Genomic DNA, 24817 nt, shown 5'->3' with positions numbered 1-24817 from the left:
CTGGACCAGTAAACAATGTAGCCAAGCAAACAACCAGTCAAGCAACAAGTGGGGTAGCTAGCCATCCAACAAGAAAGCCAACCACCCATCAAGCAAGTCAACTAGTCAACCAGCCATAAAAGCAACCACTGAGGCAGCCAACAAGCAAACCCTACACACAGCCAACTGAAACATCAGTTTCAACTTCAAGTAGACCACCACCAAGTAAAGCACCACAGCTCAATGTTTCTCATGCAGCCAGCCCATCTCTCATACTCCTAAGGAAACATGGGACATAAGAAAATCTCTATCTCAGGTATATACACAAACACCACCATTTATACTTACATAAAACACTGGATTAGATCTTGATATGGAGTTGCTATATATTTTGCAGCCTCCAAGGGGGTTGGTACCACCAAGGATACTTGGGAGAAGTCATCTGTTCTCGTATGGAAGAGGTGGATTAAGAGCTGAGACATCTGGTGCAATGTTCTTAACAAGAGATAGTATGCAAGGCAAGGATAAAGACAAGGGCAATAGCAGGGGCAAGGGCAAGGGCAAGGTATTTGGAAAATGAAAATTGGAGAATGTGTTTGCAAAAACTTTACTTTACTTTTACTTTTTTGTTATTGTGCATGTCTGATAGTAGCATGCCACCACTTTTTTGTTATTGTGCATAACTTTCTACTGTAAAGTTATTCTGTGATTGTCTTAGTGGGGACAGAAACACTTATTATTGAAATACTTTGGCATTGTTTAGCCATTAATATTAGGTGGAGTTCACTTGTTTTGAACAATGTTTTGTATATTTTATTATATATGTATGGAATGGTACTTCTTTATGCTTCTTCATTTGATGTATGGAATGATACCTCTTTATGCTTCTTTATTAAAACATCCTTTTTTATGCTTCTTCATTTGATGTAAACAGAATCTTGTGGGGTGCATGTGCAATTTCCCCTTATATAAAGAAGAGCAGATTGCATACTCTATTCAAATTACAAGAACACATTACAAGGCAGTATTACACATTACATAAACATGGCAGCATTACATAAACAAGAACAGATTACATAAAGAAGAATACATTACATAAAGAACACATTGCACACTCTGTTCAAATAAAAAACAATATTACATAGTCCCAAATACATGGAATACACTTGTCAAGAGTGGTAGTATCCAAAATTATACAATAATTACAACAACTTTTGCCTTCAAGGCAAACTCAATGACTTTGTTTCAAATTCTCCTATCCTACCAGAAAACACAAAAAAAAAAAAAAAAGTAGCAAAAAACCCCCATGACATAACAAGTGCAAATTTGTAGTTCTGTAACTTCTCTTTAGCTATCCTCTTTCTTACCCTAGCTTTTTCTTCCCTTTGCTTGACTACTTTTTCCCTCTTAATAGTTGCTTTTTCCCTATCACTAGCCTTTTTTTCCTTTTCCTGTGCAACTCTTGCTTGATTCTTGTACATACTGAATCTTGTAACTTCAGACCCATGCATACATGTTTTGCCATCCAACCACCTAAATTATTTACAAGTAGGTTCATCATCCTACAAACAAAATCAAATTAGGGTTATTCATAAAGGCAACAAAACTAGAAAACCAACAAAACCAGAAAATAAAAAAAAGAAAAAAAATTTGAAAACTAACTGTTACTCACCACATCATAGTAGCAGCACCCATTAAACCTTCTCCTAAAATTGTTCAAGGTCAAAGCAGTTCATAGCTAACAACGGTTAGCAGAACATGAATGATGACTGGAACCCAAGTAATAACTTGAAGAAGATATGTTCAGATTTCACTTTGGCAATCGGAGTACAGAGAGAAATGGGTTTGGGGATTTTTAGGGATCTTGATATAGAGGAAAACCCAAGCTTCAGTACACCTCCTCCTTGCTTGCAAATGTTCAGATTTCACTTTGGCAATCTAAGTAAAGATATAAAGGGATTATGGGTTTGGGGATTTTTAGGGATTCTAAGGTAGAAAGAGGGAGACAGCTCGTTCTTCTTTTTAGGGTTCTATTTAGGTTCTAATTTTGGCTTATATAGTAAATGGGATTTTCTAACGGAAATGGCAGAGGTGGGTAATGGGGGTCTACCGAAGACCACCCCAAGTGGGTTAAGTGATAACTTTTAAACCACAGGTGGGCACTATTAAAACTGGCCAAACCACAGGTGGGTAAAGTGCAATTTCCCCTTATTCAAATGTAAACTTATTAGGCGAAAACATCATTTTGGTCCCTACATTTTAGGGTAACAATCAATTTGGTCTTTACATTTTTGTAGCAGTCAATTTGGTCCCTGTTATTTTTAACTTGCAGTCAATTTGGTTCCTAATGTTAAATCACTAACGGAAAATGTTTACGTGGCAAACGGTGTGTATTGTTGGCACTATTGAAGCCTACGTGGCAACTAAAATAATAACAAAATATTTTTTTATTGACATTAAAAAAGGCCACATCAACTTTTGAATTAAAAAAAAATTAATTTTCAATTTTAAATAAATAAAAACACAAAAAAGACATTAATTCAGATCCATAACAATCTTCAACACGAACAAGAAAATGAACCTAGAAATATAAATCCTAAATTAATCTCCACAAATCAAAACCTAAATCAACCTCCACAACACACCAATCATCCTTAATCTTTCACACCACCAAAGATGAAAAAAAAAAAAAAAAACTTTGTTTTCTATTCAACAAAAAAACCACCATCGTGAATCACAAATCAACCCAACATCCATCCATTCACCAAATCAAAATACACCAAAATCACATTGCTACATTCCACATTTCTGAAAATTCCAAGGATGACTCAAAGCAATCTGCAAATCCCTAAAATTACAAAAGTTACAAAAAAAAAAAAAAAAAAAAAAAAAACTGGGGTTTGTTGAGTTTGATTTGGAGGAATTGATTTTGCTTTGAATTTTCTAGGTTCAACCATTGTAGTAGTAGCCTGGGGTACCACTACAAAGGTTAGACCCTTTTGTAGTGATACTTTGGTTATATAATGTATTATAAGCCTATTTAAAAAACTTTATATACTACTTTTGTGTTTGTGTATTCTAATAAGTATTACTGTTTCTGATGAGAATGTAAAATGTCATATTTGTCTCTCTTAATGTTTAGTCTTCTACACTCATTTGGTGCCTAAATGTACTCATTATTCATATTTTGATTTAGGATGCAAATGGAGGTGTTAAGTGCAAAACGAAGCTAATTGGGCGATTTTGGACAGTTTCGACATCGCTTTGTAATTTAGGCATAAATCTCTCATCTGAGTTCGATTGAGTAGATTCAAGATGCTATGGAACACCAAGAAAAATCTCTACAGCTTTCATGTTTTGAGTTTTGAGAGATACTGGTTGCATCAATGTCGAAATTGGGCTTGAAGTTGCTGCACCTGCACTGTTAACGTTCTGGAACATTCCTTAGCCTGCAATTCTAATATGCGGATCTGATGCGGTTTATTTTCGGAAGTTTCCAGATCTGGTGCATGAAAATTCCAGCTGAAAACACCACTTTCCTAGTTATATTAGGACTTTATTTTATTTTTAATGTTTTCCTTAATTAGTTAGATTTGGATATTATTATTTAGAATATTTTTAGGAGATTTTGTAGGCTTTTGAAAGGGGGTATTAAAGTGTAAAAGGGGGAGGAAAAATTAGACTTGACACATGCCTCTCTCTCCCCTCTTCTCTAACTTCTCCTTCAAGTGTTCATCATGGCCATGCTTGGCTAAACTTTTATACTTGGTCGAAGGAAACAGAAGCCTCAGAATCAATAAAATTGTGAGATCTAATTTGTTTTTATTGTTCAATTTATGCTTTGAGTATCAGATGTTCTTCTGTGCCTATTTTCATGATTGTCTCGTTTAATTACTAGGAGACCTACTAGTTTATTATCCGTTGCAATCTACTGCTAGGTTAGATATCAAATCCGTAATTGTATGATCCCTCTAATTTGTGAAGCAACCAAAATTTAATGATTTGCTGCGTTAAAAATTATTAGATCTTAGAAAGAACACTCGACTAAATTAAATGCAATTGCTTGTGCTTGTGTTGTTTAGTTTCGTCGATCTCTCTAATTCTTAAGGCTGCTACTAGATTAAACATTTAGTGCTTGTCTTGGGTTGTTTAGTAGTTAGGGTTAATTAGATCACTTGTTTTCTAATTAACTGTGACTAAGGAGAGATAGGAAAATAGTTCCAACAGTGAATATTCAAAGTGTGAATTGATATATACTTGTATCGATGATTAGTTGTAAAATTTCGATGGTGGATGTTGACTTAGACCAAGGTTTGTTCTTTTGATTGATTTCGATATTTTAATTTGAATTGTTCCTTAGTTGTTTTTCTTGAATTGTTTTTGTTATAAACCCTCCCCCCCATCCTTGTTCACGTAGCATAAAACTAGGCTAGATACTCTCCATGGGAACGATCTTTACTCACACCGCTACATATATTTTTAGGAGTATAGGTTTTATTTTTGGTTGCTTGCGATAGCACACTAGTTTCCTAAAAAAAAAATATAGGGATGTTTATCCCCTATTGATTGTGTGTGTTAGAGTTTCTGTCCTTAAAATGTATGTATATTATACTTTTATAGTATTAGATTTGCATAATTGGATTATTTTTATTTGACAATAATGCTCCGTTTGTTTTGAAGTAAAATATATTCAAGAAAATATTTTACACATTTTACTACATTTGTTTTGATGTAAAATATTTTCTAGTCAAAGTGTAAAATTAGGCCAACCAATTGTAAAATATTTTATGCTTAAAACAAGTGTAAAATATTTTACAAAAGTCACTCACTTGTCTCTTCCTACTGTCTCAATACAGTGTCCTTTCTCAATATTAGAGTAGAGTTTATCTTCCACAAACTAGACCACCAGCCATCGATCCACTTCCAGATGCCACTCATCAGTGGCCATCAATCCACTTGTTGACGCCACTCATCATCGACTGCATCTCCACTGCCGTCAGCACCACCCATTGATTCACCTCCCTGAGTTTTTTTTTTTTTTTTTTTTGTTATCCTCCATCATCGTCATCATCCTCATTGTTTCTTGGCCACCTCCACTGTCGATGGTTCATGCTTTTAATCTCAATTCTGGTTTTTCTTTTCCTTTACTACCATATGGCTTTATCGATTTGGGTTTGGATGGTTTATGGGTCATGGGTGGCTAGGTTTGTGGTGCATGGTTGGGATGTTTTGTGGGTCTTGGTGGTGGCTGGGTTGTGGGTTTTGGTGGGTAGCTGAAATGGTTTGTGGTGGTGACTATTGTGGGTTGTAGTGGGTGGTTGGCCATCTTTTTTTTCCCCCTTTCCTATAGGTGGATTTAAGTGGTTAGTGTGTTGGGTTTAAGCCACTATGGTGGTTGTTTGGATGGTCGGTGTATTGGTGGTGGGTTGGTTTTTACGTTTTACTGATTTGATGGTGGTTGCTTGGATTTGATGGGTTGTGAGATTAGGAAACTTTTTTCATTTTACATATCTTGTCATTTTCATGTAGACAATCAAACACTGTAAAATGAAAATGTTTTCAATAAAATATTTTACATGTAACATATTTTATGTTGGAAAATATTCTACTTCGAAACAGAGCATAAATGTAAAAAAGTTAGTAAAAAGTCACTGAATTAAGAAGTTTTTAAAACAACCTTATCTTTTAGTTAAATCGGCTTTTTCTGAAAAAAGACAAATAGAGAATTAGAAAAACTAAACGAAAGTTTAGTCAAAATTATCTACTATCTTCCTCTTTCACAGTCTCTCAACCTTTAAGAACTATGTCCAATTATTAAAATAAAAAATAAAAAAAAGTCCAAGTTCTTAGCACACATCGCTTCCAAAGTTTTAGACTAACTACAAAAATTTTTGTTTGATGTTCTAACTAAAATAATTTAAATGATGCAAACTTATCATTTAGCTATACATGATATAAAAAGAAGTTAAAAAAGAAAAAAAGAAAAAGGAGAGTGAAGAATTTTCTGTCCAATGAATCTGTTGCCAAATAGTTACGCCAAGTATTAAAAACATAACTTAAGGAGGACAAACTAGGAAATTACTGGGTCACATCCGGTTTGAAAAATTCAGACACCACCACCAAGACAAATATACAATCACTCAATTGAGTCAATTCAAAGTTCAAGCAAAAATTGATAATTCATATCAACGCTTTTTTTTTTTTGGGGGCCAGTGTCATAAGTTTTTTTTTTTTTTTTAATAACTCACACATAAAAATATTGTTGCTTGTTGCATGCATGCATACATTTATTATGAAGTTCCTCGCTCATAAAAAAAATACTTTGAATACCCTTTCATGTTATTAAAGCATATAAAATATCCCTTAGTTCAATTGACGCCATACTGCTTTTAAGTCGTTCCAACTCAAATATTGAATTATTAAAAAAAAAAATTTAATAAATTATGTATATAATTTTTCATGTGAAATATTGGAGGAAATTAAAAAGCTATCTGCTTGAATAATTAATAAAAATAAAAATATTTAATTTTTTCTGAATAATCCTTTTCATTAGAGATAGGGATAGCATTTTGGCCTAATTTGTTTTTGACTTCCCTAACTAATCAAGAATTAGACTAGAATATAAGAAACTAGATAGGTGAGTAAATAATGATTCGAATAGGAAATAAAAATTAATAATGGTGGTGTAGGATGATTCTACTAAATCTTAGATTTAAATGGATAGTGCTTATTTATCAATAATCAAGTAAAAATCTAAATAGATAATTAAATCCAATCTATTTATGTATACAATTATATTTTTGGATATGTGCAATGATCATTTTTCCATCTTTCAATAATAAATTATGGATGCTAAATAGGGTGTCTACAATAACCTTTTACTTCAAGAGACATCTCTTTTTCTGAATTTGAGTAGAATGTCGTGGTGAAAATGTATTGAAAAAAATATAACCAAGAAAAGAAAGACTTAGGTATAGTACTTAGATGTTGTTTCTTAGGTTTTCATTTTAAGATTCTGTCATATAGATTTTTTCTCATGGGATGGAAGTGTATTTTTTAGTTAAGTAGCCACATGGTTAAATCTTAAGAGAGAAACCTAAGGAACAACATTTAAGGTACTGTACCTAAGTTTTGTCCAACTAAGAAAATATATGAAGGAAAGGAGATAATATATAGCAATAATTTGTCAAGTGATCAACTACACGCCAACGAATTAATTGTAATATTATTTGTTTGATAAATATTACACATTAATTCTAAAAAAGGTGAAGTAATTGAATTTCATAGGAAATATATACGGGCTGCACAATTTTCTTTTGAAGGCTGCATAATTAAAGGTCGAAATTGCGAAATTAGCACACAGCCTAAACCATTCAATTTACAACAAAATCATTCATCCCAGTAAATTTTTATATCTCAAATTTGGCTATCATCTAACATATGTTGTTATCCAAAAAAAGCTAAGTAAACAGATAATTACAGTGTAAGTGAACACCAAACAAGGTTATGCTACATACAACAATATTACTTAAATATCAACACCATATAGGGTACTTGAGACTGTTTCATAAATATATGGATGAGTCAACTTGGTTCAATATCAATGGGGTTTCACTGAGATGGAACTCAGATAATTGGCAGCCCATGTGAGAAGTTGCATTCTCATACTCAAAACCATGGAATGATAAGTCACTAGTTAAGCTCTTTGTATCTTCACTGTTATGCTGAACCAACAAGCTTTCACGGGATACTCTCATTAGCTTAGCAAGAACCTCTGCCACTTCCATCATTGGTGGCCTTTTTTCCCCACAACTATTAAGACAATTCATTGCCAGTTTAGCAACTTCCAATATTTGCTCCCTTTCAATTCTATCAATGGCCTCAAAATTCAAAATTTGTAATAGATTTTTGTCTTGTAATGAAGAGATGAAATATTGAATGAGGTTACTCCTTTTTCCAAACCTAGTAAAAGTGCACGGGTTCTGTCCTGTTAAGAGCTCTACGAGGAGAACTCCGAAACTATATACATCACTTTTTGCGGTTAAATTACCTGTTGTTAGATATTCAGGGTCCAGGTAACCGAGAGTTCCTTGCACGGCTATACTTAGTCCATTTTGACCTATTGGAATGAGAACTGAAGCTCCAAAATCAGATACTTTTGCTGTATGGTGATCATCTAAGAGTATGTTACTGGACTTTACATCTCTATGAATGATTGGTGGGTCTGCTGAAGAATGCAAGTAACTTAGGGCGGATGCTGTCTCTTCAGCTATTCTTAGACAATTCTTCCATGAACTTAAGAAACTTGACTTAGTCTTATGGATATGTTCAGAGAGGGTTCCATTTGATATGAATTCATAAACAAGCAATGGAATGTCAGTGTGTAGGCATAAACCTAAGAGCTTGACGACATTCTTGTGATTGACCTGGGAAATAATACAAATTTCATGTTGAAATTGTTGGTTAAGATCTGTCTTGTCCAAGCCCCTAGGCTTCTTGACGGCAATGTGCGTATCATCAGCTAATACCCCTTTGTAAACTGATCCAAAACCGCCTTGACCTAGAAGATGGCCATAGTTATTGGTGGCTTTTATTAGCTCTTCCTCTTTAAATATCCTTACCCTTTGGTTCTGCAGCACTAAACCACCATGTTTTATGAAGTTTTTTTCTTGTCTCCTCCTTTTATAGAGAATGAAGATTAGGAGAATGCTGATCACAAACGAAATGATTGCTCCTAGAACTGTATGCAAATAAAAAATGGCAAAAAGAAATGAGAATAGTTTAATGACCAACAATAATGATGAGGAATTATTTATTTATTTTTATTTTTAGAAAGAATACCGTGACTTTATTCAAATAACCAAACTTTGGTCAAACAATACAAGGTGGTGGGCCTCTCCATGGATGTCTTCCATCCATATCTGAGTGCCATTACAATACTTGGCTGAGGTACAACATGGTTTTCAAATTCAAACTGGACCGGCCTATTCGACCGAGATAATTATGAACCGATCATGAAATCGATTGTTAATGAGTGCGAACAGGCTATTGGAACAATCTGAGAGAACCCCTTAAACCGCAGTTCAACCTGAATAACCGTTTGAACCATGAGTTGGTTCAACCGGGTCAAAGAGTTGACTTTATTTTAAAAAATAGAGAAGACCTGAGATTTGACACTCAATTAAGAACAAAGACCAACATTGTAACCATTAGACCACTTGCTCCCCTTGTGTTCAACTATAATCTATTATTATATTTATTATATACTTACATGATTTATAATTTCTCAACATATTATATTACCTCTCTCTCAATTTATTAAATATTACTAAATTTGTTTTCTTTGATAAATTTACTTGTGATTTAATAATAATTCTCATTGGCATGGGAGTTTACTAAATTAATTAAAAGTGATTTTTTTAATTTAATCAAAATGATTTATTCTTGAAGGATAATTATACAAGTTTATTTTCATGCTTATTTATGTTGTATTATTTTCTATTAACCTTATAATATCATGGAAATTTATTTGAAAGTTTTTTTTTTTTTCAATTTTTTATAGATATTTGTAGGGACACAAAATCTTTAACGGCCCATCAACGATGTTGGGCTCGCACACGGAAAGTCCCTCACAATAATATTTGTAGAGAGTGGGCTTGAAAGGCCAGCGTTGGATCACAGGGTGACATTTCGGGCCGGACTATAGATGAACAAATATGAGAAAGAGCTTTGGGCTGGATATTCAGACCCTTCAATCTTGTACCTAGGAGGATTTGGCTCCTCGGATCATGTCCGAGGAGCGATGGTGCTGTCCCCGGTTACCCGTCGGTGGGTTTTTATGTGATGTCCGGCGTATATTATCCAGGCATTCTCTTTCCTCAAGTCTTTCTCAAGAAGCTAGATGGTGACCCCCCTTTTTGGTCACATAACATTCTCTTTTATACTAGCCTACGTTCGTTGTCCTTCGTCCACGTGTAGGGTCGATCTTTCCAGGACAGATATCTGTCCCATCAGTCTAATCCCAAAATTGCTGGAGATGATCCATAAAGCCTAAGATCCCAGCTCTGTTAGGGGCAGTGTCATGTCAGGGAAGGGTATTAAAGACAACTTCCCCAGGATATTTTCTGATCTTTCTAGCTTACTCGTGTTCCATTCCTACCCTTGAGGTTTTGGACCTGCCGAGGACGAAACCGTCCTCGGCTGTGTCTTCGGGCCACTTTTTATGTTTCCTAGTTTCGAGCTTGGGCCCTGGCCTCCTTCAGTTTAGGACCGGTGGGCTTCCCATAAGCGCGTGGGCCGGACCCATAAACTATTGGACCCCACATTAGCCCCTCAAAATCTTGCTGTCCAATGTCATGGTAGGACAGGTGGATTTTGATGATGTCAAGCCCTTATTGCCGTTCACTTTCTTCGGATCTTGATCAACACTGGCAACTCTTCCCCTCCCCAAGGAACGTACCGGTCTACGAGCCGTTTTTCCTGGATTTGCGTACGTTGCCGTTATGCCGCGTGGTTATCTGCAGCGTGTCTTTAATATCTTCCCATTTACGAGACCTCCCAGATATAACGGTTAATGATGGTGTGGGAGAACGAAGCGGCGCGTTGTACTCTGGATTTCCCTGGGGATCTGAGTGCGTTACGTACTCTCTTCTTCGTCCCCTATATAAAGAGAGAAGACAGAGGGTGGCTTTTTCATATCCGAATCCCTCACGTTCTTTCCAGAATCCACTTCCTCCATCCGGTTACTCCTTATTCAATAATACCTCTCTCATAGTAATCCATCATGAACAAATTCTTCCTTTCCCAGAAACGCTATGTCCTAACAAAACTCGAGATGGCTCGGTCGGGGCAAGGATGGCGGAGGCTTAAGATTTACCTCCCCATTCTTTTAGCCAAAATCCGAAGCAGGGACTCGTCACACCCCATTTCTGGTGTGACTGAGTCGAAAACCTCCCTTGTCATCTCCATCTGCTCTCTCATGAGCATACCTAATATGGCTCCCCTTCTCCCTCTTTTGCTCCTTTTACTTTCTTTTCATTGCTTCCCTCTTCTTCTCCTCCTTCCTACTCATGTCCTCCATCTTCTTTTTCCCTTGCTTTCTTCAGCGACAAGAGTTTGCTGAAGTGCTTTCATGTGTTCCAATTCTTCTTCCTTGTCCTTCTTTTCTGTAAAAGGTTCTTGTCCTGATATGAGCAGTACTGAGGCAAAGATTTCAGAGAGATTTTGAAGGCGATTTCAGAAGACACCTGATGGTTTACTTATTTGTATTACGGATGTTGTTACTGTTTTAGCAGTTCATTTTTTGTATAGGCTTGTTTAAGCCCTTCCTTGTACGTTGTAACAATTTTTCATATTAATAAAAGTTATTGTTACTCTATTTCGTAGGTCTTGTTTATATATTCTAACCAATGTGAAAGCGCTGCTCAGCATAATAGTATAGCATTTGAATCAATAATAACTAAGGCCAAAGTAATCGTTGATAAAAAGATGCCACGATAACTTTAACAAAATTATTATTCAACATAACAATCCGACCAGTGAGGAATGAGACTTATCTTAAAATTAGCCGTGATGGGTATTAAATGCTCGATAAGGTGTAAGAAGTAGTTATCCGAGGACATGTTACCCACCGGATGAATGGCCTCCTTAGGTTGACGATCATTAGGTTGTTCTGCCATCTCCATGATACGCGAGCCTTAACCTTTTCCAGTATTTAAGCCGAGAAATTTCTTCATTAGGGCAGTTGATTTCCCAAGAAGCCTGAGTCCGAGAACTTTGCAAAATCTGGGTTTTGTTCAGGACGTATGCGTTTTATCTTATGTACTTGATTTTTCCCTTAGGCTTGAGTCCGAGACTTGTGTCTTTATCGGTGCTTGGTTTTCCTTTTTAGCTTGAGTCCGAGGACCATGCAAGCCTTAGGTTCTGTCCGAGACCAATGTCTGCACCAGTACTTGGTTTTCCCTTTTAGCTTGAGTCCGAGGACCATGCAAGCCTTAGGTTCTGTTCAAGACCAATGTCTGCATCAGTACTTGGTTTTCCCTTTTAGCTTGAGTTCGAGGACCATGCAAGCCTTAGGTTCTGTCCAAGACTTTGAGTTCAGATTTTCCCTTTCATTGAGCATTTCCCGAGGTGCCAAACAGGGTGTCCCTGGGCCTTCATGCAAAGCGGGCTTGGGCCGCGAATTTCGATGAATCCGCGGATTAAGAGATATTTCTGCAACCTCTGGCCACGCAGTACTTCTCTGACGCCCCAAGGATCGAGGCGCGCCTTTACGAGGCTCCTTGAGTCTCTTGGCTGCAGTTGACGTTGGAAGTTGAGCCAAGACTACTTTGTCTGTAGTGCTCCTTGGGACGCCGCGTGAGTTGACTGCCATTATCTTGCCTTTTCAAATAAATAGGAGGGAGAGAGGGTTGCTTTATATATACCCATCCTTTTATTTTTCTCTCACATCACGCTTCCCATATCCGGAGTTCTCCTTTCTTGGCATAACATGTTGAAAGCGAGGGCTGGGAAGAAAGAACTTTCTCCGCCGCAGAAGCGCCGTGTCCTCATGAGGCTTATAACAGTAAGGTATGGGCACAGGAAGCTTAAGTTCAGGAGAATACTTCATTTCGACCGAGGGGGAAGGGAATCTTTCCCTCTTTTAGTCAAAATCCGAAGCAGGTTCTGCCCACGCCAGAGTTTTGGTACGGCAGAAGAAAGATTTTCCACCATCAGCACCTCTGCTTTGCGGCAGACGTATGTTTAGAGAAAGCCCCTCAACTTCCCACTCCCTGCGCCTTTCCTTCAACGGTGCCAGGCTCAAGTTGGGTTTCTTTGGCTGCCTGAGTTATGGGCATGTAAGAGCGCGGGGGAAGAATAAGGTCTCGGAGCTGTGGCCAACCTTTCCTCCGACATACCTCCTCGGCTTTCTCCAGCTTTCTTGTATTTTTCTTTTTCTTGCTTATGTAGTAGGCTTTGACGTAGGCTGATTGCAGCTTTTCATTGTACACTGTACTATTTCTTCGTTGTAATAAAAATGGAAATTGATTTACATGTTTTAAGCGTTGATCTACTGGGCAATACAACTTTGTGAACGAATTTGCTCTATGTATGTGTTGCTTTGAGAATATTTGTAACAAAGCTACTTTGAAGCATAATCTAATCAACTCTCATCTATCAGCACTATCAGGCATTATATCGATAACTTGTAATAAATCAAACTTAATAAACTGACCGGGGTAGCAGTTGACTACTCTTGTGATAAACGCGCAAATGTCGCCCAAGAATGATGACCTCCTCACAATCCATCCGATCTATCGAACGGGAAGTAGGGTACTCCGATCGTGCTTTTGTGTATCTGGTTTTTCATTTGCGTATTTGGTTTCCCCATAGGCTTGAGTCCGAGGACCATGCAAGGCCTTGGTTCTGTCCATTACTTGTAAGATCTCTTTTTTGTACTTGGTTTCCCCATAGGCTTGGGTCCGAGGACCATGCAAGGCCTTGGTTCTGTCCATTACTTGTAAGATCTCTTTTTTGTACTTGGTTTCCCCATAGGCTTGGGTCCGAGGACCATGCAAGGCCTTGGTTCTGTCCATTACTTTTAAGATCTCTTTTTTGTACTTGGTTTCCCCATAGGCTTGGGTCCGAGGACCATGCAAGGCCTTGGTTCTGGCCATTACTTTTAAGATCTCTTTTTTGTACTTGGTTTCCCCATAGGCTTGGGTCCGAGGACCATGCAAGGCCTTGGTTCTGTCCATTACTTGTAAGATCTCTTCTTTGTACTTGGTTTCCCCATAGGCTTGGGTCCGAGGACCATGCAAGGCCTTGGTTCTGTCCATTACTTGTAAGATCTCTTCTTTGTACTTGGTTTCCCCATAGGCTTGGGTCCGAGGACCATGCAAGGCCTTGGTTCTGTCCATTACTTGTAAGATCTCTTTTTTGTACTTGGTTTCCCCATAGGCTTGGGTCCGAGGACCATGCAAGGCCTTGGTTCTGTCCATTACTTGTAAGATCTCTTCTTTGTACTTGGTTTCCCCATAGGCTTGGGTCCGAGGACCATGCAAGGCCTTGGTTCTGTCCATTACTTGTAAGATCTCTTCTTTGTACTTGGTTTCCCCATAGGCTTGGGTCCGAGGACCATGCAAGGCCTTGGTTCTGTCCATTACTTGTAAGATCTCTTCTTTGTACTTGGTTTCCCCATAGGCTTGGGTCCAAGGACCATGCAAGGCCTTGGTTCTGTTCATTACTTTTAAGATCTCTTCTTTGTACTTGGTTTCCCCATAGGCTAGGGTCCGAGGACCATGCAAGGCCTTGGTTCTGTCCATTACTTGTAAGATCTCTTCTTTGTACTTGGTTTCCCCATAGGCTTGGGTCCAAGGACCATGCAAGGCCTTGGTTCTGTCCATTACTTTTAAGATCTCTTCTTTGTACTTGGTTTCCCCATAGGCTTGGGTCCGAGGACCATGCAAGGCCTTGGTTCTGTCCATTACTTGTAAGATCTCTTCTTTGTACTTGGTTTCCCCATAGGCTTGGGTCCGAGGACCATGCAAGGCCTTGGTTCTGTCCATTACTTGTAAGATCTCTTCTTTGTACTTGGTTTCCCCATAGGCTTGGGTCCGAGGACCATGCAAGGCCTTGGTTCTGTCCATTACTTTTAAGATCTCTTCTTTGTACTTGGTTTCCCCATAGGCTTGGGTCCGAGGACCATGCAAGGCCTTGGTTCTGTCCATTACTTGTAAGATCTCTTCTTTGTACTTGGTTTCCCCATAGGCTTGGGTCCGAGGACCATGCAAGGCCTTGGTTCTGTCCATTACTTGTAAGATCTCTTCTTTGTACTTGGTTTCCCCATAGGCTTGGGTCCGAGGACCATGCAAGGCCTTGGTTCTGTCCATTACTTGTAAGATCTCTTCTTTGTACTTGGTTTCCCCATAGGCTTGGGTCCAAGGACCATGCAAGGCCTTGGTTCTGTCCATTACTTTTAAGATCTCTTCTTTGTACTTGGTTTCCCCATAGGCTTGGGTCCGAGGACCATGCAAGGCCTTGGTTCTGTCCATTACTTGTAAGATCTCTTCTTTGTACTTGGTTTCCCCATAGGCTTGGGTCCGAGGACCATGCAAGGCCTTGGTTCTGTCCATTACTTGTAAGATCTCTTCTTTGTACTTGGTTTCCCCATAGGCTTGGGTCCGAGGACCATGCAAGGCCTTGGTTCTGTCCATTACTTTTAAGATCTCTTCTTTGTACTTGGTTTCCCCATAGGCTTGGGTCCGAGGACCATGCAAGGCCTTGGTTCTGTCCATTACTTGTAAGATCTCTTCTTTGTACTTGGTTTCGCCATAGGCTTGGGTCCGAGGACCATGCAAGGCCTTGGTTCTGTCCATTACTTGTAAGATCTCTTCTTTGTACTTGGTTTCCCCATAGGCTTGGGTCCGAGGACCATGCAAGGCCTTGGTTCTGTCCATTACTTGTAAGATCTCTTCTTTGTACTTGGTTTCCCCATAGGCTTGGGTCCGAGGACCATGCAAGGCCTTGGTTCTGTCCATTACTTGTAAGATCTCTTCTTTGTACTTGGTTTCCCCATAGGCTTGGGTCCGAGGACCATGCAAGGCCTTGGTTCTGTCCATTACTTGTAAGATCTCTTCTTTGTACTTGGTTTCCCCATAGGCTTGGGTCCGAGGACCATGCAAGGCCTTGGTTCTGTCCATTACTTGTAAGATCTCTTCTTTGTACTTGGTTTCCCCATAGGCTTGGGTCCGAGGACCATGCAAGGCCTTGGTTCTGTCCATTACTTGTAAGATCTCTTCTTTGTACTTGGTTTCCCCATAGGCTTGGGTCCGAGGACCATGCAAGGCCTTGGTTCTGTCCATTACTTTTAAGATCTCTTTTTTGTAGTCTTTTCTCTATACTGATTTATTTTTCGAAGGTCAGCCCCCAGGCTAGGGAGGGAGGAGTTGGCTCGAGGCCGCAAGCCCCTAGAGCTGTCCGCTCCGTTGGCAGTGCAAGGCGTAGCCCCTAGCAGAGGCTCATGGCGGAGCAACAACTGTACGTCGCCGGAGATGGGAAAAACTCGTGAACCTCTGCTTGCTGGAGAGCTGACTCATGCGCCACCCGTGCCAACGCGCAAGCCTTTCCCACAGACGGCGCCAATTGTAGGGACACAAAATCTTTAACGGCCCATCAACGATGTTGGGCTCGCACACGGAAAGTCCCTCACAATAATATTTGTAGAGAGTGGGCTTGAAAGGCCAGCGTTGGATCACAGGGCGACATTTCGGGCCGGACTATAGATGAACAAATATGAGAAAGAGCTTTGGGCTGGATATTCAGACCCTTCAATCTTGTACCTAGGAGGATTTGGCTCCTCGGATCATGTCCGAGGAGCGATGGTGCTGTCCCCGGTTACCCGTCGGTGGGTTTTTATGTGATGTCTGGCGTATATTATCCAGGCATTCTCTTTCCTCAAGTCTTTCTCAAGAAGCTAGATGGTGACCCCCCTTTTTGGTCACATAACATTCTCTTTTATACTAGCCTACGTTCGTTGTCCTTCGTCCACGTGTAGGGTCGATCTTTCCAGGACAGATATCTGTCCCATCAGTCTAATCCCAAAATTGCTGGAGATGATCCATAAAGCCTAAGATCCCAGCTCTGTTAGGGGCAGTGTCATGTCAGGGAAGGGTATTAAAGACAACTTCCCCAGGATATTTTCTGATCTTTCTAGCTTACTCGTGTTCCATTCCTACCCTTGAGGTTTTGGACCTGCCGAGGACGAAACCGTCCTCGGCTGTGTCTTCGGGCCACTTTTTATGTTTCCTAGTTTCGAGCTTGGGCCCTGGCCTCCTTCAGTTTAGGACCGGTGGGCTTCCCATAAGCGCGTGGGCCGGACCCATAAACTATTGGACCCCACAATATTTTTAGTCAATCTTGCTAATATTTATGAATTTAACATAATTATATTATTTTAATTAATTACTAAATTAATTATGAGATCATCACGGGTTGATCTTGATTGGATCTCGGTCCAACCTTAAAAACCTTGAACCTCTCCCTTTTACCAATTCTTTGAACGGTCTGGGTCTAAAAAGCATAGGGTACAACTCAAGCTTTCTTAGTAATTAAATTGCCAAATATTTGAGTTTGTTATATGAGCACAATAATTTTTAATAATTGATTGCATGGTATGTAATATTTTGGCAGCTATGCAAGAAAAAAAGTATACTGCAACGAAACTTTTTGTTGGAATAAACTCAAAATTTTTGCAATAAACTCTTATTGTAACAAAAAACAATGTTGCAATAAAATCTTAGGCAATAGGTTATTTTTTGTTGTGATAACGTTTTGTTGCAATAAAATCTTATTGCAACAAAAACATTTCATTGCACACTATTACAATAAAGATTGAGAAAATAGGTTTTTGCGATGAAAAATTTATGTGCAGTAACGCATTGTTGCAAAAAAATTCTTGGTTATTATTAGAAATTATTTATTACAACAAAATTTTGTGTTGCTATAATTTATCGCAACGATTTTTTTTGTTGTCATAAATTATTACAACGATAATACACAGATGAAATAAATTGTTGTAGTAGTTTTGTGGCTAGGGGCGGACTTAGGATTTCAAGCTAGGGGGGTCGAAGTATACAAAAAAAAAATAGGTATCTATATAGTATGAACAAACTATCAACCAAGATAAATACATAAAATCATTGTTTCTTAATATATTAAGATGCAATCATCTACCGATAGCAACGAAAAAACACAAAATAATATTGTTTCTTAAGAACATCAGCTATTGCAAAAAAATAAAAAAAATTAAAAAAATTGTTGTAGTAGTTTTGTGGCTAGGGGCGGACTTAGGATTTTAAACTAGGGGGGCCGAAGTATACAAAAAAAAAAAAAAAAAAGGTATCTATATAGCATGAACAAACTATCAACCAAGATAAATACATAAAATCATTGTTTCTTAATACATTAAGATGAAATAATCTACTAATAGCAACAAAATAACACAAAATAATATTGTTTCTTAACAGCATCAGCTATTGCAAAAAAAAAAAAAAAAAAATATTCACAAACCAAAATTTACTTTTTCTACTTTAATATAGCATTTGATATGTCTGTATGGTAGTGTTTTTGATATTTGGTGTTCTAAATACTAAATATTTAGCATTTAGAACATTAATGCTAATACTCTAATACTCAAGGTTTTCAGACCCAAACCGGACTGGGAGGTCGGATCGTGAAAACCAAGAATCGGGATGAAAACCGGTTTTTTAAGCATAAAGAACCAGATTTTTTGTTAATTCCGTGAACCCCTAAAACCGAGGTTGGACTACACGAACCGGTGGCAAGAACTGTGAACCCCTTATCATTTATTTATTTTATAAAAACAACTTAACACAATTTTATTCTACTTAATTAAATTATCCATCTCTTACAAGGAATAAAAAAAATTATAATTAAAATCCTTCAAAGATATTCAACTTTACTTCAAAAATTAATCATAAATTTTAATGTTTTCATGGTTATTATTTTATTTTATTAACTTTCTTATTTAATTATTAAATATATGCTTGAAAATCATTAAATTTCCCTCACATATATAGATATATTGTCAATTTTGCTAGTTTTATAAATTTAATATCTATATTTAGGCTTTAATTAATTATTAAATTAATTATGACGTCATCACGGTTCGATTTCAGTTTGACCTCAAAAATCTTGAACCTCTCCCTTTTACGATTCAATGAACAGTTCGGGTTTGAAAACCTTGCTAATATTGGGTTGACTAGGATTTTTTATTTTTAAAATTTTAAGTTGAATAGTTGTTAGTTGGGCTAGGCTAATTCAAAGGGAACATGTCTAAATTTTTGAAAGAGAGAAGCACAGCTCTAAAAATAAAAAAAATTATAACTAATAATTTTTTTTTCTTTGGGCAAAGGGCCTTTTTTTTTTTTATCTTTGGGCTAGGGGGCCCGGGCCTCCCCGTGATACCGCTATTATCTATACTATTATTTAAGGAGCTTCTCCATTTTGGATTTCTCATTTTTTTAGTTAAAAAATGCCCCTATATCCCTATGTTTAAGTAGAGACAAAACTAAAGGACAAGGTGGTAAAAAATACAACTCTAACTCCTACTAAAACATTGCCTAAAAAATAGAAACACTCTCCTGTTAATTTTCAAATTGGTTTATCCACTTATAAATTAAATTTTCAAAATAAAAATTTTATATATATATATAAAATAAAATAAAATGAACACATTTTTTTTTCTACAAAATAGGACCACTAAAAAAAAAATAAAAGCCTCATCACACCCTCTTCGCATGGGATGAGGCTAGTTGATTGTAAAATATGTTAAGATAAGTTTGTAAGAATTCAGGCAATCAATAGAAAAGAAAACATTTAGAATGTCATATTTGGGTAGAAAGAAATTTGGTCAACGCCTTTTTAATCTTTTTTTTTTTTTTTTTTTTTCCTTTATGTTTTTCTTTCTCTTCTTTTAATTTCTAGCTAAGCCACTTACTCAAGATGCATGAAATTTTTTTAATCATGGAAAAGTAAATAATACCTGTGACAATTATGACAAGACGAACTCCATGACAAGCAACTTTACCGTCACCGCGCATAACAAGTGGGCAGATGCATGTGTAATTTCCTGGTGTATTTTTGCAAGTACCTTCACATGGGTAGGTGCTTGGATCTTCGCACTCATTTATATCTATGAAATAATAAGGACTACATTTACAAACTAATCTTTAGGAAAAAGAGAAATAAAAAATTAAAATGATTGTCATAAGTATGTGCCTATAGTATAATTAACTATAGTGAATCTTTTGTGATATATTTTGATCCTCCTGAGTTCTGATAGGATTGTAAGCTAATTATTAACAAATTCTTGAGAAAGTATACATTGTTTTGGGTGTATGCTTCTTCTTTCTCAGAGTTGGTGAGACCCATTAGTTGTGAGTCTCACCAACTGTGAAAGGCGAGAAACATACACCGAAATAGGGTGTATTTTCTCCAAATTCTTAGGAGTTAGTTATACCATACTAGTAATTACTTAATTCCTCCATATATAATTTAAGTTTCCTCTTCACAGGAAAGAAAAATAATAGTAAAAATATTCATCCCAATATATATATATATATATATATATATATATATACATATATAAATAAAAGAATAATAAAAATTAAGGATTCATTAAGTTTAACAATAAATGAAAGCAATTGATTAATTCACCTTGGCAGCCTTGGCGGAGGTAGGGGTTTCCCATGTATCCTTCTTTACAAAGGCAACGATATCCGCGGCCATTGTCCGAGTAGTTGCACGAAGTTCCAGTGTCGCCGCAGGCGTATCCTGAGGGTCCTTCACTTGCTTCGCACTTTTCCTTTCCCACCACCCAATCAAGCACCACTGGTGGACTAGGATACCGATTATCAATTAATGGGTCAATGTAGAGGTCTACAGTGGACATATCGAACAAGGTTGGATCCGTTAAGAAGGCATAGATGCACGAAATATTACTCATCGAATTATCGCTTATATTGTTTGAGCCTACTTTTTCAAGAGTAATATTTAATGTCTTGAGGTGCTTAGGAATTGGTGTCTGGCAGCATCCAACACCTGAGCAAGAGCCATCATCAGGAGGACCGTTTTCATTGTAGCCGCACAAGGAGAAACATCCACCCCCAAAACCACCGTCAGCATCATTCATGAGGGCCAAGTTATCGCAACCGAGAGATGTAAACTTGTTTCGGGAGTCGGAGAAGGTCAGTGGCCCTTTTGACAGTGTAATTTGCTGATCAAATCGCCACTTGAGCCCTGTTTCATTGTAGCAACGAAATGCTGCATCTATGCCGGTGGTTGCTGTGCCGTTCTCCACCGATATGTTGTACAAAAACATGTTTTCACCTATGTACAGTTTAGGAGGATTGGTGCTACGGTTGCAAACGAGTAGGAAGGACTCGTTCTTTGCACACTTGGGGTCTTCAATCCCGAACGGGTACGGAACAATTACATCTCCACATGTTTCAAGGCAACCAGGATTTGCAATAGAACTTGCTGCTAATGATGCAGTGGCTATGCACGCCCATACAAACAGCACCACCACGAACCATAGAAACCAAGTTATGTGCTGAATTGTTCTGGTTTTCTTTTCCATCATCATCTTTTCTTTTATTATAGATCAGTGCTTCTCTTTAGACCTTGATATCATATTTATAGAAATTGCTTGATGACCCTGACCCGGCCCCGGCCCCGGCCCCGTCACCATTACTATCACATACATGTCAAACATTTTAATAATTTTTTAATTTATTCTAATTAAGTCTATTCTCTGGTGCCCCACATTTTTATACTAGTTTACTCAACTGAAACTAAAAAGACATGATTTGTTGAAAAATCTTGTGTGAACCCAAGCGGAGCTAACCAATTACCAATTTCTAGCAGCTTGCCCTTACGTTATTTTCCAACCCATATGTGTGGCTCATTGATTTGTTGTTTTACCTAACTCAGAAAGTGAGAGTTTATCTATTTCGTTGAATACTATGGAGGAATTGGCCCAAGATTCAAATTTTGGGGCCGAAGTCTTTTGTTCAAAATTTTTTAAAAATTGGAATATCTATACAAAAGATTGACAACGATACATTACCAGCATTAATTTTTTAATTATTTATTTATTTTGAAAAAAAAAAATCAATAATAAGAATTTATAATCAAGAGTTTTTAAGATTTGACCAAGGTTAGACCGATTATTTATTCTATCCACATTATAAATTTTTTTTTAAAATATTTATTCTTTTCACATAATTCTATAACTAATAACTTCATAATGATATATATATATATATATATAACTAATAATTTCACACAAAAAAATCTATAACTTCATACAAAAAAAAAAAAAAACTATAGATATAATTTTCAATATATAAATTTTCGCACATGCAATCTTTTAATTTTAACATTTTTTTTGTGTGTTTATACATTATCATTTCACTTCATTTCTCTTCTTCAAACAGTACTTTTGGTGTTTATCCTATCCGTCTTCACTACGTACCCCCTCCCAGACAATACTTATCAAAATCTCAGTTTTGTGTTTGATTTGGTCTCCCCCTTCCTTCTTTTTCTCTCTAATCCTATTTTGTTTTCACACTTCAGTCAAATGAACCATTTTGGCTCAACAAAAAATAACACTTGACCAAACCAAGAGCATTGTAGTTAGAGCTATTGGCTCTTTTTATATAGTTAGTAGAAATAATAAAGCTTTTCTCATCATTACATTAATTTAGCTATGGCACAAAGGTTATTACCAATAAACTAATCACACACATGCTTTGGTGGCATTTAGGTAAGGGCCATAAGGCACAAAACAATAGATTTTTGGTTTTCACATGTGTATTACCATTTATGCATGCATGCCAAGTGTGTACCAAAGTTAATAAAACATTAAAAATCAATAAAATTCTATCATTCAAAAAATAAATATTTTTTTTCACGGATTGAGTTAATAAAGACACCAACTAATCCATGCTGTTAGTAGTATTAATTGGTGTGTAGGTGGAGTGATTAGTGGCATAGGAGTTGTTCCTGTACCTATAGGGGGTAGAGTCATTCGAGAGGGCATAGAGCTTTCAAATGAGAGGGAGAAATTGGGTAAAGGTTATTGGGTTGTTGAGATTTTTTTTGTTAGGATTTGTAATTGATTTGTTACTATTATTTTGCTTACATCACATTTATTATTTGTCCAAGATTTTTCTTATTATCTGGATATGTGCATTTTCTTTATTATGAATTTTTCTTGTTATTCATTTTTGGGATTTAATGGGTTAGTTTGTAAATTTTTTGGGAGAGGGGGCCAAGTATATAAGTTTTAGAGTCATAAGTATTTTTTTTTTGTGTGTTAATATATATACTTGTGAATTTTTTTTAAAGGGCTGGAGACTAGGTGGGTTTTGACACTAATTTAATATAGTACACATAGATGTATAAAGTACTTTCCATTAAAAACATATTTATAAAGTGCTTAAAAGTACTATTTTTTTTTATTACTATATATACAAAAAAAAAAAAAAAAAAATTTAACCATATCCTTTTTCTATTCGGCCCTTGGCCCCAATGACAAATTTCTAGCTCTGCAATTGAATATAATATGTAGCTGTCAAGGGCTTTTTCATTGTGGACGTAGGCCGTTAGACTGAACCATGTAATCCTTTGTGTGTGCTCTCTCTTTCATACTTCTGATCATCATTCAATCATCACACACAATCACACAACAACTTTCACAATTATCATATATAGTTGTTTATATAGAGATTTTATAAATCTAACCCAAAAACTTGATTGCTACACGTTCAATCTAGCATGAATAATAGAGGATTTTTACTATCTACACATTATATCTGCAACTCTGCAATAAGCATCAAACAATTCTTATATAGTCCAAAATTCAAAGACTACAACTTTTCAAAGTCTTTGTGAGTTCCAAACAATGACCAAAAACTTGTGAAGCGTTAATTGGAAATCTAGCCTATACCACATGTTTTCAATGGCTTCTAGTAAGACTAATTGTATTTTATTTTCTTCCATACAAATTGATGACAAATATCTTTCATTGTGACTTTTAGTAAGAATAGTTGTATTTTGTTTTCTAGCATACAATTTGATCACGCATATCTTTCCTTCAGTTAATGGAGGGACCCGAATAAGGATAGCCTGATTGCTATGCCTATGTGTTAATTTTGATTGCAACTCTGCAACCAGCATCAAGCAATTATTATACAGTCCAAAATTTCAAGCACCAGCTTTCTAAAGTCTTTGGAAGTTCCAAACAATAATGACCAAAGACTTGTGATAAGTCTACTAATCTAAACCACACGTTTTCAAGGTTCATTGAATTTTTATTATCCGTTTGGTAAAAATTATTTTTATCAACTTATTTCACTATTTAGTTTATTTTTGCTAGTATTTATGAGTCTCACTGCACTTTTTAATACTATTCATAGGTCTCACTATATTATTTCAATTAACTTTTATATTTATCTACAGTACTTTCAGTAAAACAATTTCAATTTTGACAAAAAATTTTCAGTTTCAACCAAATAAATAGATTCCAGTCGTATTTTGTTTTCTCCCTCCCATACAAATTGATGGCAGATATCTTTCATAACAAACCATTGATTAACAACCATAACAACTGTAACTAATTCAACAGATTCCATTACAGAAACGCCAGTGCAAGAATCGTTTTAGCTATTCTATGGACAACCACAGCTCATTTATCACTAGTATTTAAAAAAAGACTTCAACAAATTCAGTGTCAAAGCCAAGATTTTAGTTCATGATTCAAGATTAAAATAAAAGTAGGATAAATTAAAGTAATTCCAAAAATGTTAATTAATATAAATAAAAAATTAAACAAAAACTCGGTCAACGACTCAACATACAAGACCGCCATTTGTTCTTGTTTTCTCTGCTCAACAAACACTGCTTCACTGCCAGTATATTCTTTGAAAATGTCAAATAGTAAACTGTAAAGGACTTCACTTCCACACTTTTCACTTTATATACACGCTTTAGAGTTTTTATTTTTTCAATAAGTAATGAAAATTTTATTAAGGGATTTTTTAGTGCACTATTTTAGGAAAGTAGTTATGGGAAAGAAAAAAAAAACAATTAATTTTTTGACAATATTTTCTATTTCCCATAAAAGTAGTATAAAAAATTTTGTGAAATGGTTTATTATTGTTATTTGATGGAGTAAATTATATTATTTTAATATGTTGTATCTAAATATATAAAAATTGAGATGTAGGCGAGTTGTAAAATGGTATGATAAAATAGATAAAGTAGATTTTTA

At 36.4% G+C, this 24817-nt stretch overlaps 1 protein-coding gene across 1 annotated transcript; it reads right to left on the bottom strand.

The window, feature by feature from the left end:
• Positions 1 to 7522: 7522 nt before the first annotated feature.
• Positions 7523 to 21159, bottom strand: LOC126709548 (wall-associated receptor kinase 2-like). The gene is made up of 3 exons (XM_050409832.1): positions 20200 to 21159; positions 19526 to 19675; positions 7523 to 8719 (listed from the first exon to the last, which is right to left on the bottom strand). Exons 1-3 carry the CDS (start codon positions 21125 to 21127, stop codon positions 7545 to 7547), a joined length of 2253 nt encoding a protein of 750 aa, XP_050265789.1. The 5' UTR covers positions 21128 to 21159; the 3' UTR covers positions 7523 to 7544.
• Between the last annotated feature and the right edge of the window lie 3658 nt (positions 21160 to 24817).

Source organism: Quercus robur, chromosome 12 (assembly GCF_932294415.1).
Source record: "Quercus robur chromosome 12, dhQueRobu3.1, whole genome shotgun sequence".
NCBI classification, from domain to species: domain Eukaryota; kingdom Viridiplantae; phylum Streptophyta; class Magnoliopsida; order Fagales; family Fagaceae; genus Quercus; species Quercus robur.
This window is presented reverse-complemented; position numbering and strand designations above follow the sequence as displayed.

Bases quoted from the DNA above. Each gene is read 5' to 3' on its own strand.
- LOC126709548 (XM_050409832.1), bottom strand. From the start codon at position 21,127: ATGATGATGGAAAAGAAAACCAGAACAATTCAGCACATAACTTGGTTT. The intron at 19,676-20,199 runs GTGAATTAATCA...ATTATTTCATAG, and splicing joins CCTCCGCCAAGGCTGCCAAG to ATATAAATGAGTGCGAAGAT. The intron at 8,720-19,525 runs GTATTATTTACT...ATTTGCATACAG, and splicing joins TCTTGTCATAATTGTCACAG to TTCTAGGAGCAATCATTTCG.